The sequence below is a fragment of the Ceratotherium simum genome, chromosome 22, assembly GCF_057802395.1.
Source record: "Ceratotherium simum simum isolate JZ-2026a chromosome 22, ASM5780239v1, whole genome shotgun sequence".
Taxonomy (NCBI): domain Eukaryota; kingdom Metazoa; phylum Chordata; class Mammalia; order Perissodactyla; family Rhinocerotidae; genus Ceratotherium; species Ceratotherium simum.
In genome coordinates, this window is record NC_141921.1 from 48,521,784 (window position 1) to 48,537,020 (window position 15,237).

The 15,237-nt window shown below is 51.2% G+C and overlaps 1 protein-coding gene across 3 annotated transcripts in view; it reads left to right on the top strand.

Moving 5' to 3' along the window:
- The window catches only part of CEP104 (centrosomal protein 104), a 42,166-nt gene extending 34,119 nt beyond the window's left edge, over window positions 1-8,047 (top strand). For all 3 annotated transcript variants that reach the window (XM_087446940.1, XM_087446941.1, XM_087446939.1), the window contains exons 19-22: window positions 64-202; window positions 396-463; window positions 4,325-4,415; window positions 5,465-8,047. In XM_087446940.1, the coding sequence (XP_087303066.1) occupies window positions 64-202; window positions 396-463; window positions 4,325-4,415; window positions 5,465-5,580 (414 nt within the window). In that variant the 3' untranslated portion in view covers window positions 5,581-8,047. The remainder of the gene's footprint in view (window positions 1-63; window positions 203-395; window positions 464-4,324; window positions 4,416-5,464) is intronic.
- The last annotated feature ends 7,190 nt before the right edge of the window (window positions 8,048-15,237 follow it).

The window sequence follows — 15,237 nt, forward strand, 5'->3', positions numbered from 1 at the left end:
CAGGGCGGCCAGGGCAGGACACGCAGCCGCATTCTCAGCTCAGTTCTGTATTTTGGAATCCAGGTGGTCGAGATATCCAGCTTGACGGAGCACTTGCTGACAGAATGTGACAAAAAAGATGGGTTTGGAAAGTGTTATCGCTGCAGCGAGGCTGTCTTAAAAGAAGAGCTGCCCAGACACATAAAAACGAAAGAGTGTAACCGTGAGTGCCTCCTGGGGCCCCCGCCAAGAGCCCTCAGTGCCCCGTGTCCCAGTGTCCTCCCTGGGGAAGGCCCAGCTGTGGATGGGGTGTTAGATCAAGTGTCTGCCAGGCCGTCGGTTGACACATCCGGTTTTTCTGCCCTTTTCGAGTTTCACAGAAATAACTAAATCTTGTTTTATTGAAATCATTTCAGCTGCCAAATCAGAGAAGCTGGCAAACCGGTGTCCTTTGTGCCATGAGAACTTCACACCTGGAGAAGAGGTGAGGGGCCCGAGGCAGGGATGTGACCTGACACGGAGGTAACTAGCTCACTGCTAAGGGACGCTGGTGAAGTCCTCATCAGTGCTGGACCGCGACCGGAGACATGCTGAGCCCTCAGGGAGTAGATGGGTCCTGCTTTAGACCTGTTGAACAGTTCTTCCATTTACCTACCTGGTCACGCTGTCTCCTGACGGAACATCTATAAATGTCTCTCGGAGGAGTCTCAGCTCTGTGGGATATAAGCGTGAAGTGGTTTTCTTTTTTTCCGGTCATTGCTTTCATCTATATATTGGGGCCCTAAATGGCATCTTGGCCAGATTCTGTAACACTCTGGTCCCTTTTGAGTAATAAAGCTGAGCCCAGTCAGGTTTGGAAGTTCTACTTCGTCTCTGGCCCAGGCTCTCCTCCTTCCCCAGCGTGAGCAGCTTGGGGTGGGGGAAGGCGGGTCTTCCATTCCCGCCCTCTCCCTCCTCATGTGCCCTGCTCCTGCGGCATGGGGGTGGGACCACAGGGAGGGACCACAGAGACTCCGTGTTGGTTGTACTGGCTAACACGATGGCAGGAGATGCCCTCTGCGTGCCAGACAGTGATGCTGAGGCCCTGTGGGGCCCGCCGAGGGCCCAGTTTTGGAGACCTGCCTCTGGCTCAGCCACTTCCGCTCCATCCCCTTTAGCCACTACTACGCACAGTCCATTTGCTGCATCCTGCTGCTGGGCTCTCCTTGTCCCAGCCCTCTGGGATGTGGTGCCAGCAAGATGGCTCAGACCCAGCAACGGCCTGCAGCTTCCTCTTGACCACAGCAAACCCACATACAGAACAGCCACTTTTACCCTTTCATCCACGCAGCTGCCCAAGGCTCATTGTCGCTCAGAAAATGTCAGCCACATAACAAAGTACACCGAAGAGCAGAGGAACCGCAGGCGCCCTCCTGGCCCTGTCTCCCTGAATAACTCGCTCATAGACCCCTTGTTGCAGCCACCCCCCCCCCGCCTGCTCCCCTCTCATCTGGTGTGGAAGCACATTGAGACAGCAGGTCACTTCCTGTGTAAACGTCCCCCGACAGAGCTCTGACGTAAGGCCTTCTCCACGTAGCCACAAGAGCGTCACCTTAGCTTTGCAGGCGGTGCTCGCACTGCCAGTGACGTCATGATGTCAGGGCATGTGCTCACCAGGACCCAGAGAAGGCCCTCTCGCCCACACATTGAGATCGGTTGGTATGGTTTTAGATAGCTTCCTTCTCATACTCTCTTTTCTTACAATTTGATGCGGCGGCCAGTTGTCCTGTAGGGTTTTCCGTAGTGTGGATTGGCTGATTGCACCCCTCACGGTGTTGTTAACACGTGTCTCTGTCCTCTGTCGCTCCTGTGAATTGAAGGTTGGATCTATAGCCCAGTCAGATACAGGAGTGACTTTTCACACCTTTCTCTTCCTGTGGCTGCTTCACAGACGGTGGTGGGCTCTCCGGAAGGAAGCACATGACGTGTGTGTGTGACGTGAGCAGCTGTTGACTGTCGAGGCCAGATCCACGAGCCCATTGGGGACTCTGCATAGTCTAAACGTCCTGCTTCTGCCTCCTCCTCCTCCTCCAGTAGCTGGCATGTTTCTTTAGGCAGAAACTTTCCCTCTTCTGCCCTTCAGTCTCCCTGGGCTAGACTTAGTACTGGAAAGGCGAGATAAATGTTTAATTCTCCTCCATTGTGGACTGGTTTTCAAGATAACAAGCTGGGTCACTACTGTGTTCCGGCAGAAGCTTGTCTGTCTGTTTTCGTGTTGTGATGAACTCGCGGTTGAGCTGCTTGACGTGCTGCAGTCAGCGTCCCCAGTGATGTGTGAGCTGTCCCGCCTCCAGCCGGGCAGCCTTGCCACATGGGCGCCACACACTGTTGAGAGGACCCTGCCAGGTGCAGAGCCTCCTGGCTGCCTGGTGTAACAAGGTTCCTTAGACCTGAAATCTGCCCTTTCTTCAGGGAGGCCGGGTTCCTCTGAGAGGAATTTGGTGTTTCAAGACCAGCGTCCGGTGCTTCAGATGCTCCCTGCTCCTGGGTCAGTCACGTTGCTGGCCTCTCCATGGACAGAGCCGGGGAAAGTGTGAAGACAGATACGTCTTAAGTTCACCCTGACGTTTCCGATTCAGATTCCGACCTGCCAGGGTTTTCTCCAACCTCTTCTGTCTCACATCTGTGTCTCCTTCCTTCCCTCCCAAGAATCCCGTTCCCAAAGCCCCTGGAGATGTTAGAATTAGAACATCTCAAATTACGCATCAGTGTTGCCCCCTTTGCACACAGGCCAGCTCAGACCTGCCGGCAGTGAGACGACTGCTGGGAATCCTCTCCCCAGTTCTTTCCGTTTTGACTGTGCTCACCAGTGACGTTGGGTCCGATGGCTCTGTTTACAGTCACTCGGAATCATCCCAGCTGGTTATGTCCCCAGCTGTTGACACATTTAGGTTCAATAGTTTCATCTTCATGTTCATAGTCAATTTTTAGGGGATTTTTGTTTGTTTGTTTTTGGTGAGGAAGATTGGCCCTGAGCTAAGCTAACATCTGTGCCAGTCTTCCTCTATTTTGTATGTGGGACGCCGCCACAGCATGGCTGATGAGTGATATGTAGGTCCGCACCCGGGATCCAAACCAGCAAACCCCGGGCCACCGAAGTGGAGCACACAGACTTAACCGCTACACCCCCGGGCCAGCCCCTGGGGATTTTTTAAAATTAAGTTCTGTAATTATATAGAATACTTGCATGGTTCCAAAATCTGTAAAATGAGGCACATGCAGAGAAGACCAGGTAGGAGCTGCTGTCCTGCCTCTGCTCACCGTTCCCTCCGCTTAGAGAACAGATTGTTTACGGTTTACCTTTTTTCTTTGACATAAGCAGCTCTCATATGCACACCCACATCCTCTCTCTCCCTGTTTATTTTTAGAATTTAGGAGCCTTTGTGTTTTTGTTCTGATTGCTACCTTTACACCAACACTGTCATATGCTGCCCGGTCCTCTGTGTGGCTGCTGTCTGTTGGTTCCCTACTCTGAGCAATGCAGACGTTAGCTGGCGGCCTCCTTTCCCTCCTCAGCATCGTGTCCCCCAACGTCTGATTTGAAGTGGTGGTCTCTGACCCACAGTAAACAGCTGTGAGGCAGTCACAGGCTTGTTCCACTTTCTATCTGCTGTCTCCATGTTTTAATCCTATGCTGCGTTAACACAGCACCACACATTTAGCAGCTTAAGCACCCGTCTGTTATCTCACAGTTTCTGGAGACTCCACCCAGGAGTCTGGGTACGACCCACCTGGGTCCTCTGCTCAGTGCCCCACAAGGCTGCAGTCACAGCGTCAGCCGGGCTGCATTCTTATCTGTGGGCCCGCCTGGGGAAGGATCCACTTCCAAGCCCGTTCCAGTTGCGGCAGAATTCTTTTCCTTGTCATTATAGGACCAGGGTCCCTGTTTTCTTGCTGGCTGTCAACCTGGGGCCACTCTCTGCTCCTAGAGGCCACCCACGGTCCCCTGCCCACGTACTCCCTAAATTCTATTCCACATTTGCACACTGCTCTGTGACAACAGTCTGAGACGTTGTGCTCAGAGGTGAGGAGAGCCAAAGTGCTGTCTGCAGGTAGGGAGTGACATGCAGGCCACCTTACCAGACCCGGGTGCTCCTGAGCCGTGCTCTGCATACAGTGCTCAGCAGCCGGGTGAGGTGCAGCTCAGGACACGTGGAGCGCTCGGGAGCCTCTCTTCCTGCAGCTGTAGCCGTGAGGCTGCCTCTGGTCTCGTCCTGGACGTGGGTTGTCTCAGATGCTGTGAGAGCCGCCCAGGTCCCTCTCGGTTGCCTGGCTGACATACCACGTGCCTCCTCTTTCATTTCAGGCATGGAAAGCTCACCTCATGGGCCCCGCCGGCTGCACAATGAACCTGCGCAAGACACACGTGCTGCACAAGGCTCCGACTCTGCCGCTGGGTGAGGACCGGGCCTCCCTGCATGCCCTCCCTGCTCACCTGGTCAGAGGAGCCTCCCACAGCCTCCTTCTGCCCTGTCTCTGGTCCTGAATTAACGAGCAGGTCAATCGTGTGACCAGAATTCTTCTCGTTGGCACCAAACTCTTGCCGAAGGCTCTTTCCTCGTGACCCTGCTCTTTCCCGAGGCTCTGTGGGTGGCATTCATTGAGTTAACAAACCAAACCGACCGGGTGTTCTTAGGGGGCACACCCTGCTTCTCGGTGTCTTTCTGACCCCCACTCCAGAGGGTCTAGAAACGTGAAGTTAAATGGTGACCCATAGGTAGTGCTGCTACCTGACTGATAAATCATTTAATTTTAGCTATTTTATGCCAGACTTAGAATGCCTTACAAGAAAATATGATATTTTTCATTAGAAAATTATTCCTGACCAGAAGACCTTTGGATACACAACTTTAGTTTAGCGGTGTCTAAGAAACGAGAGTGTAGGGAAACGTGTGATTGTGCTCCATCTGTGCCGGCTGCGCTGAGGGCTGGGCGTGGCCGACATGAGGCCGTCCTCCACGACCTCCTCCTGTCAACAGGGAGGGCCTGGCCCGGGCCACCCAGCATGAAGGAAGCTCTAGTCACATGGCTGTTTGTTTTCCTCATTTCTGGAACCGAACTTTGAAGCTAATAATTAGGGAGATGGCTCCGTTCTCTTTCTTCTGACCCTCATGTCAGGTGTTCCTCCGAGCACTTAGTGCTTCCTCTTCTGCCGTCGCACGTGCATCTTCCTCGTGGCCCGTGGCCAGCGCAGCTGCGTCTCACACTTGCCCCGCTCAGCCCGGCCACCTGGGGGCTGAGTGATCGCTGTCCACTGTGCTGAACCTGCAGGTTCAGGCCGACCCCTAGATGGGTGATGAGAGTGTCACAGCCCTCATGTCCTGTTCCTCCCCCGGTGTCTGATGATGCTGGCCACGCGTCCTGTCACCAGGTTTTGTGCTCTGACTCGTGTGTTAGTCCCCTTCTAACCCAGGGCCCGTGTTCTGTGTGTTTGTGTCCACTGCAGGTAAAGGCCCAGCCATGACCAAATCAGGGAGCTCAGGACCAAAGGCCGGAAGCAAAATCCCTACCCCAAAGGGAGGCCTGAGTAAAAGCTCTGGCAGGACATACACAAAGCGATGACGCACACACCGTCTGTCTCCTTGTCTCCATGAGGGACTGAGCAAGTTTCCTGCTTGTGAACCATTTCTCCTAAAAACGATCTTTGGATGTGGCACCCCCTGTGCCCCACCCTGCCGTCCCTCCTGGCTGTGCTCGTCCTTACTTGTCGGCACCATATGTGGAACTGACCACAGAACAGGCCTCCCAGCGTTAGGGCCTGATCTCCCTGTAGTTTCAAGCTGTCAGGCTTCTGCCTTCTCAGGCCCTGTGTCAACAGAAGAGTAATCGTTCTGTTGGAAGAGAATCCGAAATCCTGGCGCAGGAGCTCACTGAGTGCGGTTGCCCGGGGCGGATCAGCATGTGAGGGACGAGGGCGAGCACAGCGTCCTCTTCGCACAGTTGCTTGGAGTGATTTCCATGGAAGCCTCACTGTAAGCCTCTGCGTATGGTCTCTCCCATGTGGGAGAAGTCCTGCAGGCTCTGCTCACTGGTCAGCAGTGATGAGACAAGAGTGACAGTGTGCACAAACTTCTCCCTGTGCCTTCTCCTCCCGCAGGCGCTGTCTGCTCAGCCTGCTGCCCACGGCGCCTCCTCACGGAGGAGGGCTGTCAGTACCTGCACAGCTGTGTTTTCCACTAGAACAAAAAATAAAGGTAGAAAAGCAGGAGTTCCTGAGACGTGGTCCCCTTCAGCACTCCCTTGCTAGGTGCTCCGTATGGAGTGCTCTCTCTCTGGCAGACCTCCCCTGGTGGCAGAGCCCCCTGTCCCCAGCCCTGCAGTCAGTCCCAGGGGGAACTGAGGTCCACACCCCAGTGCCATGCCTTTCCCAGGGGGCTGCACCTTCTTTACATGGGCGAAGTCCTAACCACAGTGAAGTGACTTCAGCTGGTCATCCAGGCTCGCCTGGCCGCGTGTGTCAGAACAGCCTGAACCCCTCGGGGCAGACGCGGCGTTGTTCTCGCTCCAGCACGTGCTACCTTCCCCTTGGTTTAACATTCACGAGTGAGCCTTCCACACGGACCCGCAGGCTCAGGCCATCGGGCTTAGGCTGTCACCCTGTCCCTCTCAGATCCACAGTGTAATCAGAACTGTGAGTCCGCTTTTCTCAAACACTTCGTATGACACTGAAAACACCAAAATGTCACTTAAGATGATGAAACCAAACCTCAAAACCCAGTCTCCTAACCAGCCCCTGCGCAGCCCACTATGCCTTGGAAGTGGTTCCCTTGCTTCACGTCCAGTAGCGGAAGGAAAGCTGCTGTTTGTCTGAAGTCGGCTTGGAGATGCTGGGTTCTCCCCGTCCACGCCTCTTCCCCCAGCGGCCAAGGCCACTGCAGACCAAGGAAGTTGGCCCTCCCGGTCCCACCCTGTGACCAGGGGTACACTTTCCTCCTGAGCATTACATGAGCAGGCTTTCTGAATGTCAGCTAGAGATGCGTGGAATTGATGAAATTGATACACAGTGTATAAATATTTTTAATTCCTAACCTTGTCAAACAACAAAATATATTTAAAAAACTAATAGCTATTTGAGCAATGTATGCCCTGAGTGTGTTAGTGACCATCAATTTGCACTAATCAATCTCCAGTTTTGGTAAACTAATACCTTCTCATATGGTTGACTCAAAATACAGCAAGAATAAGGCTGATCAAGAGAAGTACCTTCAAAAAAATGCTCTATTAAAAAATAAGTATGGAGGAGAAATAATGTGAACCTTTACTAGATAAGCAGGGTACAGATGCCAAGTTAACTGTAAAATGATCCTTCCTGGTTTCACAAAGATGCAGGCCACTATCTCTAATCCATGTTTAAAGTACAGATAACACACTTCTTTAAATAGAACAATAATGAGAAAGGTTAGCCAGGAAATTATTCTCTCTATCCAATTAAACTTAAGAAATATATATGTAATGTTTTCTATATATTGTAACTTAAGATATTTGTAAAAATATTTAATTTTTAGTGACAAAATTGGATGCATTTAAAACAGGTTAGACTTGCCAGTTACAGAAAAATCATGCATTTATGTTGAAATGACTCCTGGCAGTGATTAGTGGCTATTAAAAGCTTTACAGAGTTATATACTATTAAGGAACCAAGAATAAAGGAAAAAAACTGAAAAGGAACTGTAAGATCCCTTGGTCATTCATAAATAAATATCTAAGTTTGGAACAGTAATTAATAATTGAATTTTCATTCATGAATATGTTGTGGCTATTTAACAATATTTATTTCTATTATTTTCATATTGCAAAATATTAAATTTAATTTAAAAGAATTGTATCTATAAATGTGGCATTAGAATACAAATGTAAATACTTTTAATGAAAATTTGAAACCTTCTAATGTTTTGACACAGTTTTCTATTTGTCTTTATTTCAGGCACCAAAATTATAAAATCTCTCAGGAATATATTGTTCTGGTTGTCTTAGGGCTCAAGGGTTAACTCACCCTGAGAATGTTCATATAATAAAAACATCACTAAATGTTTTGTCACTTTTATTTCAAGATTATAATTAAGAAGCCGTTTGTAAATTACGTTTACTTTCATAAACATGGAGGTGTAGCCAGCCTGAACCCCAAGAGTCCACTGAGAATTGCTGAGACCGCCAGTGAATAGATGTTGCCAGGAGAGAGTTTGCTTCCTAAAATAAGTTGTCAAAATGGGTTTACTGCTGAAGAAGCTAAAAGATTTTAAGCTACATATAAATTAGAGAAAATTATTGACGAATTTTATCCTGTGGAATAAAATCAGAATGTTCTATAAATGCTCTCGTTGTGCCCATTAGAGGTTTATACTTGATAGTCTCTTCTTGTGTTTTTTCCCCTTTTGCAAGAGGGTGTGTGTATGTGTATATATATATATATATATAGTGTGTGTGTGTGTGTGTGTGTGTGTGTGTATCAGGAAGACTGGCTCTGAGCTGACGTCCATTGCCAATCCTCTTTTTTTGCTGAGGAAGATTAGCCCTGAGCCAACATTCGTGCCCATCTTCCTCTATTTTGTATGTGGGATGCCGCCACAGCATGGCTTGATACGTGTGTAGGTCTGGACCCACGATCCGAACCCTCGAACCCTGGGCCGCCAAAGTGAAGTGCACAAACTTAACCACTACGCCGCCACCGGGCCACCACAAAAGGGTATATTTTTACCAGCCAACAAAGCTATTTTGCTTTTCAAATAAGTAAAAATGCTATATTTTCTCTGTAGATTTGTAGAGTGGTTTTAAGCTTTCATCAGCTTTGATAATTTTATAATTGTTTCCATTTTTGAAGTGATAATGTACATTTTTTTCCTTTACACAAATATATATTAACTTAAAACATGACATTACAGTTTAAGTAGGAAAAATTACTTTAAACATATCTTACTTTGGTAAGTGGAGTGTACATGGGGGGGGGCTTGCTGTGCGCTGGACAGCACGGGAGAAAAGAGCTCGCATTCCAAAGAAAACTGAGGGTGGTGCTCCCTAGAAAACTAGAGGTGAGCTCTAATTCCATCTGCTGGTCCCTGTCAGGGTTGACCAAGAGAAATCTGGAGTGTGCTACATTGAATTAGTGCTCATTTGTGCCATTGCTTGTTTGCTCTTAAAAATTAGATGGGTTCTAAAAGCAAGAGCTTGCTCGCGCGCTGTGCGCTCTTAACCGTGTGGGCGCCATCGCGGGTGTGTCCGCAGCAGCCTGCCTTGCTCCCGCCTCCCGTCGGCCTTGGGGTCTCCTCTCCGCCGCTGCCGCCCACCCCGGACCGGGAAAGCCCTGGGCAGGCCTGAGCCTCCTGGACCTGGAACGCTGGGAAGGCCGCTGCTGGAGGAGAAGGTAACGTCAGCGTTTGGAGCGGTGACCCTGGTGAGCCGCTGGGAGTAATTCAGTGGAGCGCCCTGTGCCCCTGGCGTGGCCGTTCTGGAATCCCACGAGGACCCTGCAAGGCACGTGGTGTCATCCCCCAGCGTAGGAAGGGAAACCCAAGCACTCACCGCGGGAAGGCAGTGCGCCCAGATGTGGACCCTGTGCTGTGCCTCCGCCGCCTTGCCCACCCCGGGGTCGGGGTGCAGGGAGCGCCCCCCAGCACTGTCTGGGTCCTGGCTCCTGAAAGGAACATGTATGGGAGGACTGTGGACAACAACTCGTCTCTGCCTCAGTTTCCCCCTCTGGGGAATGGAGCTGAGGGAAGGGAGCCCATGAGGCCGGCTCGGGTCGGAAGAGGCCCCACGTTCCTTGGGCGCACGATTCGCGCTTCCCACTCTCGGCGTGGCCGGGCCGCCGGCGCCGTCCAGGACAGGGAAGCCGGCGCCTCCCCTGAGCGCCGGAGCACCCCGCATTGCGGCGCGCAGCCTCCAGCCCTCACCCGTGTTAGGCTGAGCCTAGCGGGGGAGTGCGGGCGGGGAGACGGAGGCCTGGCTTCCATCTGCCCAGACGGCCTCGAAATTCCACCGACCTGCCCTCCAGCCTCCGGGGTTCCCCGGGGGTGTCTCCTGGGGAAGGACAGCCACGGGACGTGGGATCAGACCGCCTCGCCTGAGGGTCTCTGAGAGCTCGAACCTCAGCGCGGGGAGTGATGTTCCCACAGGGAAAGCGGGAAGGGAATGGGGTCGGACTCTGGGCGGCTGAAGGCGACTCCCTGGGAGTAGGCTTGCTGCCGGGTCCTCCCCAAACGGAGCCCCCTTTCTCGGCCCTTGTCCCCAGGAGCATGTTCTACAGTCACCTCCAGGCCGCTCACCTCGCCAAGGCCTGTTTGATGCCTCCCGGTGTCCCAGGACGAGTCCTGGAAATGGAGGGCACACCTGCCTGAAGGTGGGGGACATTGCTGGAATCACTGCCAGTGTTCTGGACCGAGATCTTTCTCTCCCCACGGATAAGGAGCACGTTGGGAATGCTGTTTACCAAATCCTGGGATCCTAAACTGGGGCGGGGGGAGGGGGATACCCCGGTGGTTGGAACAGAAGCAGAAGGGTGAGCGCTGCAGGTGTCCGGGGATGCTGGCTCCCGGGGGGCCTCAGCCCCCTGCGGCCTCGGGGTCAGGGTCGGGGACCCGGGTGGTGTCGGGGCTGTGCCCGGCGGGCAGAAGCGGGGAGGCGGTGTAGGTCTGGGCTCCGCCTGGCAAGACGTGGTCGTCGCCCTGGGGTCTGGCCACGCTGTCCCCAGCCTCCCCCCCCCCACTCCCTACCCCCACCCCAGGCCCTGGACCTGTCGCCCCTGCGTCCCCGCTCCCGCCGAGTGACCGAGACCGCGGGTGGGGCCGGAGGCGCAGGTCCCCAACCCCGTCCTGCCACACCACTACCCGGGCGCCCCCTGGAAGACCGGGCCCTCGGACCAGGCAAAGCTGTCCCTCCTGGCTCTGGGGTCCGCGCGTCCGACCGCGGGGAGCTCACCCCGACGCGGGAAGCCCGGCCCAGAGCCGCCACGCCCGGAGCGCACAGGGGCCCGCAGCACCAGCCCCAGGAGCGGCAGGTGCAGAAGGGCTGCTGCCCTCTGCCCACAGAGAGGGCTGAGCCCAGGCCCAGGTTCCCTAATGCATGGCCTTGGGCCAGCTGCAGCCCGAGCCAGGACATCTCCCCACACGGAGCGTCGCCATACCCAAGAGAGACAGAGGGAGAAAGCAGCCCCCCCAAACACACACACACACCCCTTTCTAAATGCCAAGCACACACCTGTGCAGCGTGCAGACCAGGAGGCCCCAGGCCCTCCCTGGAATTCGTGGAGAGGTCCCCCCACCCACCAGAACAGCTCATTTTGATCTGCTCACTTTTGCTTATTGGACCCGGCGTAAGATTGCCTTTACAGAAAGTTTCTGTGCAAAAGAAAGTTTGCAACCCCCAGACTAGATCATCTACCAGGCCCCTGCCTTCCCAAAAGTGCCAGGGTTCCTCCAGAAGCCCACTCAGGCCCCCAAGGCTGCACAGGGTTCCCATGGCTCTGCTTGGGGGGCTGGCACAACTTGGAGCTGTGAACAAACTTTTGGGACCCCTCTCCCTGGTCTAACAGGTGAATCTAGCAAGCAAACTGCATAGGCTCTAAGACAGTACAGTAACACACGTGCTGTGCTGTGAAGCAGCCATGCAGGCCATCCTCAGCCTGTGTCTAAATGACCTTGCAACCCCACATGACCGAAGACGCCAGCTGGAGAAAAAACAACAGGGAAGATCAAGGGAAACTCACTCTCACATTTCCCAGTGCATTTCTTCGAGATTGAGGGAATAATTAACCACCTGGTCCTTGCCTCCCTGCATACATAGATAACATCACCATCTCTGAACTTGTTTGATGTATAATCAAGAAATTCTCGTTTATGTTATGTTTAGTATATAGTCTAGAGAAAAACCAGATGTACCCTGTCTAGCCCTTTTGACATATATGAAATTTAGTTGTAAGTTTTTTTCTGCACATGCACTGTTTGTAAGGAGATATAAACTGCACTTAAACCCACATACCTCGGAGCAGTTCCCCCAGAGCACTCTGTTGGACTGTTTCCTGGGGCTCGAGTTCCTCACTTTGATTATTGAATAAACTCCTTCATTAATATTTATCTGGACTCTTTATTTCACTCAACACATTAGTGACCAGGGAGGGACCCAGAGAGACTGCCCAGGACCTCCTGGAGCATCAAGAGGACCCAGCACTGTGGTACCAGCAGGGCCCTTTGCTCTCAACCAGCTTCCCAGAGCTCCGGCCGCAGCAAGGTAAGTCTTTCCTGGGTCTCGGATCTCCCGATTATCGGTTGAAGGCCCTCCAGTTTATTCAGTAATTGTTTATAATTGTCCAGGTGGGGCAAATTATCCTCTGTGTTTGCAAAGAAGGGAATTCCAAACTTGGTGCTCAGGTTTTCTGGCCATTTGAGCCAAGGAAAATAAGAGACAATAGTCGGTAGCTGGCCTCGGAGTTTTCCCAAGTCTCTTAAACTGGTTCAGCTTGCCAGAACCGAAACCATTCATGAATGAGAGCCAGCTTTGGCTGACTCGGAAGAATTTTCCTCACTTGAGGGTTAGTTTCAACTAACTCTGAAGAAAAGGGACACCTGCTCCCTCCAGGTGGCATTGCCAGCGTCTCCGGGTGACCAGGGGCCAAGAGGAGGTGTCTGAGATCAATTCTTGAGATGCACAGCAGTCCCACAGGGAACTCCAAACCACATAATTAAGTAATTTGGCTGGTCTGGGGACGCACTATAAGGTTTATCACCAGTGCTCCGAGCCCCTGTGATTGTCTTAGACAATCAGCAGAGAAACTGAGACACGTAAGAGGGTGGAACCGACTCATTGCTGACACTTTGAGAAGCTACGCCCATAAGCAGCACACTTCCGATCCACCGCACTAAGTCACTAGTTTAACCTGCTGAACCAGAATGGGAATCAAAACACGAAAACCTGGTACCTGTGGGACAGCTGACAGCGGGCCACCAGCTAGTACTCCATGTTCAAAGCCAGCAACATAGGGCCTGCTTTCCACACTGCCCTCCCTCTGGTTCTGTCTCCTCCTTCCCTCTCCTGCTTTTAAGGATCCTTGTGATTGCACTGGGCCCACAGGATAATCTCCTGTCTCAAGGCCACTGACTATCAATCTTAATTCTATCGGCAACTTTAATTCCCCTTTGCCATAAAACCTAAAATAGTCACAGGTTGTGGGGATTAGGACACGGACATCTCTAGGGGCCATTATTCTGCCCACCATACATACTAGAACATGATATGCCTAATGTCTATGTCACATTGCAAAAAGGTCTCCACAACCTAGAAGATATTCAGAAAAAGTTTAACAGAGACTAATGATGGCAATACCATAGAAAATAACAATACTGGCATTTCAGTATTTATTTTACATAAGAACAGTATTTTTACTAAACATAGTTCACAATTTATACGATAAAAATATCAAGGCAACTTAATATCCAATGCATTTAAAATATGTTATAAAACATTAAATAAACCATAAATTCATAAAGGTAAAGATTAAATATAATTAATCAATTAGCAAATATAAGCAGATAAAATTTATAAAAATAAAATATTAAAAAGTAAACTAAATATACAAGTGGAAAAATACAATTAATAATACATTTTAAAATGATACAATATTTTATCTTTTTTAAAGTACAATCTTAAAAGACAAAGTATATCAATGGGTCATCTCTGAGTCACAGTGTATTTTTGTGAAAATTGTACTAACCGACCAAAATGCTCTTTTTCATTCTACACTAGTGAGTGGGGGGGGGATGATAATTCAGAGAAGACATCGTGAACATTTTGGGATTTGTGCATGGACTGTTATCATTTTTAACGATAATAAGATGTGTTTTTTGTTTCAAAGGAAATATTTCCAGTGTGTCCTAGGCTTCGTGTTATCAAGAGCCCTTGGAGATTCCATGGCCGAGCCACTGCATCACTTTCAAAACCATCCTGTTGGTTTTCCACTTGCCCCAAGTCTTTGACCAGAATAAGGATTATTCTTGCAACAGAAGCTGTGCTTTGTTGATTAGCATTTTCTTTCTTCTCTTGAAGATAGGCAGGTATACAAGAACACTTTCTGAACAAGTGTATGTCACCCTGTTAGATTAGCAATGCTAATTCAGTGTATAACTTAAATTTTCAGAAATTTAAAAATACCTAAACAACAGTAAAACCACTGGAAATGATCCAGGCTCCTTCCATATTTCTGCTCCTTTCTCTTACTGATTTGGGGATGCTTTCCTCAAGGTCACAAGGACCTGCAGCACCAAGCATCACACTCTACACTCTAGTGTGCTGAACCAAAACAAAGGTGGATAAGAGATAAAGGGCTTTCTCCTCATATGCCTCTCTTTTCTCAGGGAGGAAAAATTTCCCAGGAGCCCTAGCACACATCCCCTTTTATCTTATTGACCAGGTCGATGTCATAGTTTTTCCTTAGAATAAATGTTGGCAAAGAGGATTTCCAGGACCAACTCTGATTCCTCCCTTGGGGCAGGGCAAATACCACCTAAACAAAACCTTCCGGGAGTGAGAAGGATGCCCTGGCTGCGGTCAGGCAGCCAGCAGTGTCTGTGCCAGGCTGCCATGAGGCAGGGGGATGAGGTATGCTGAGGGCAGAAGCAGAAGCAGCAGGGGTGAGTGAGAGGGAGACAGATTTGGGCTTATCACAGGGGATGAGCTTTCCAACAGAGCTGCTTCAGGAAGTGGTGTGGGTCTGTCATTGGCAGGGCTCAGCTAGGGGGGAAGAGCCGAGTCCGGGATGAAGGAGAGATGCTCCTGGTTGGGGAAGCAGCTCAAGAGGATTCAAGTCAGAGTTTCCTTCCAGCCCTGACTGCAGTTCTACAGAATTTTCCCTCAATACCTGTGGAAGCTTCTATTATAGGCTCACACTTAATTGCTTCCACCTTGTTGTTGCCATGTGGTCCTGGAGGCAGCACATACCCCCACCCTGAGTGCGTGCTCGGTTGTGTGTCTCCCTCGACCGCTGTATGTGAGCCGACGTGACAGATCCATGCTACAGGCACGCAGAAGCTTCCCCTGTGCTTGCGGGGTTTCGCTCTGTCCATCTCGTCCCTTCCCTCTGCCATGAGAGCCCAGCTTCTACCACCTAGGGGCGTTCCTTCAGCCAGGGCCCGCACCATGAGGATACGCGGTGCAGATCAGGGTCTACCTGTAGCCCGGGCCAGCACCGCAGCTGACGGCAACAGCCACTCCAGGTGAACGACTGCTGACCTGCAT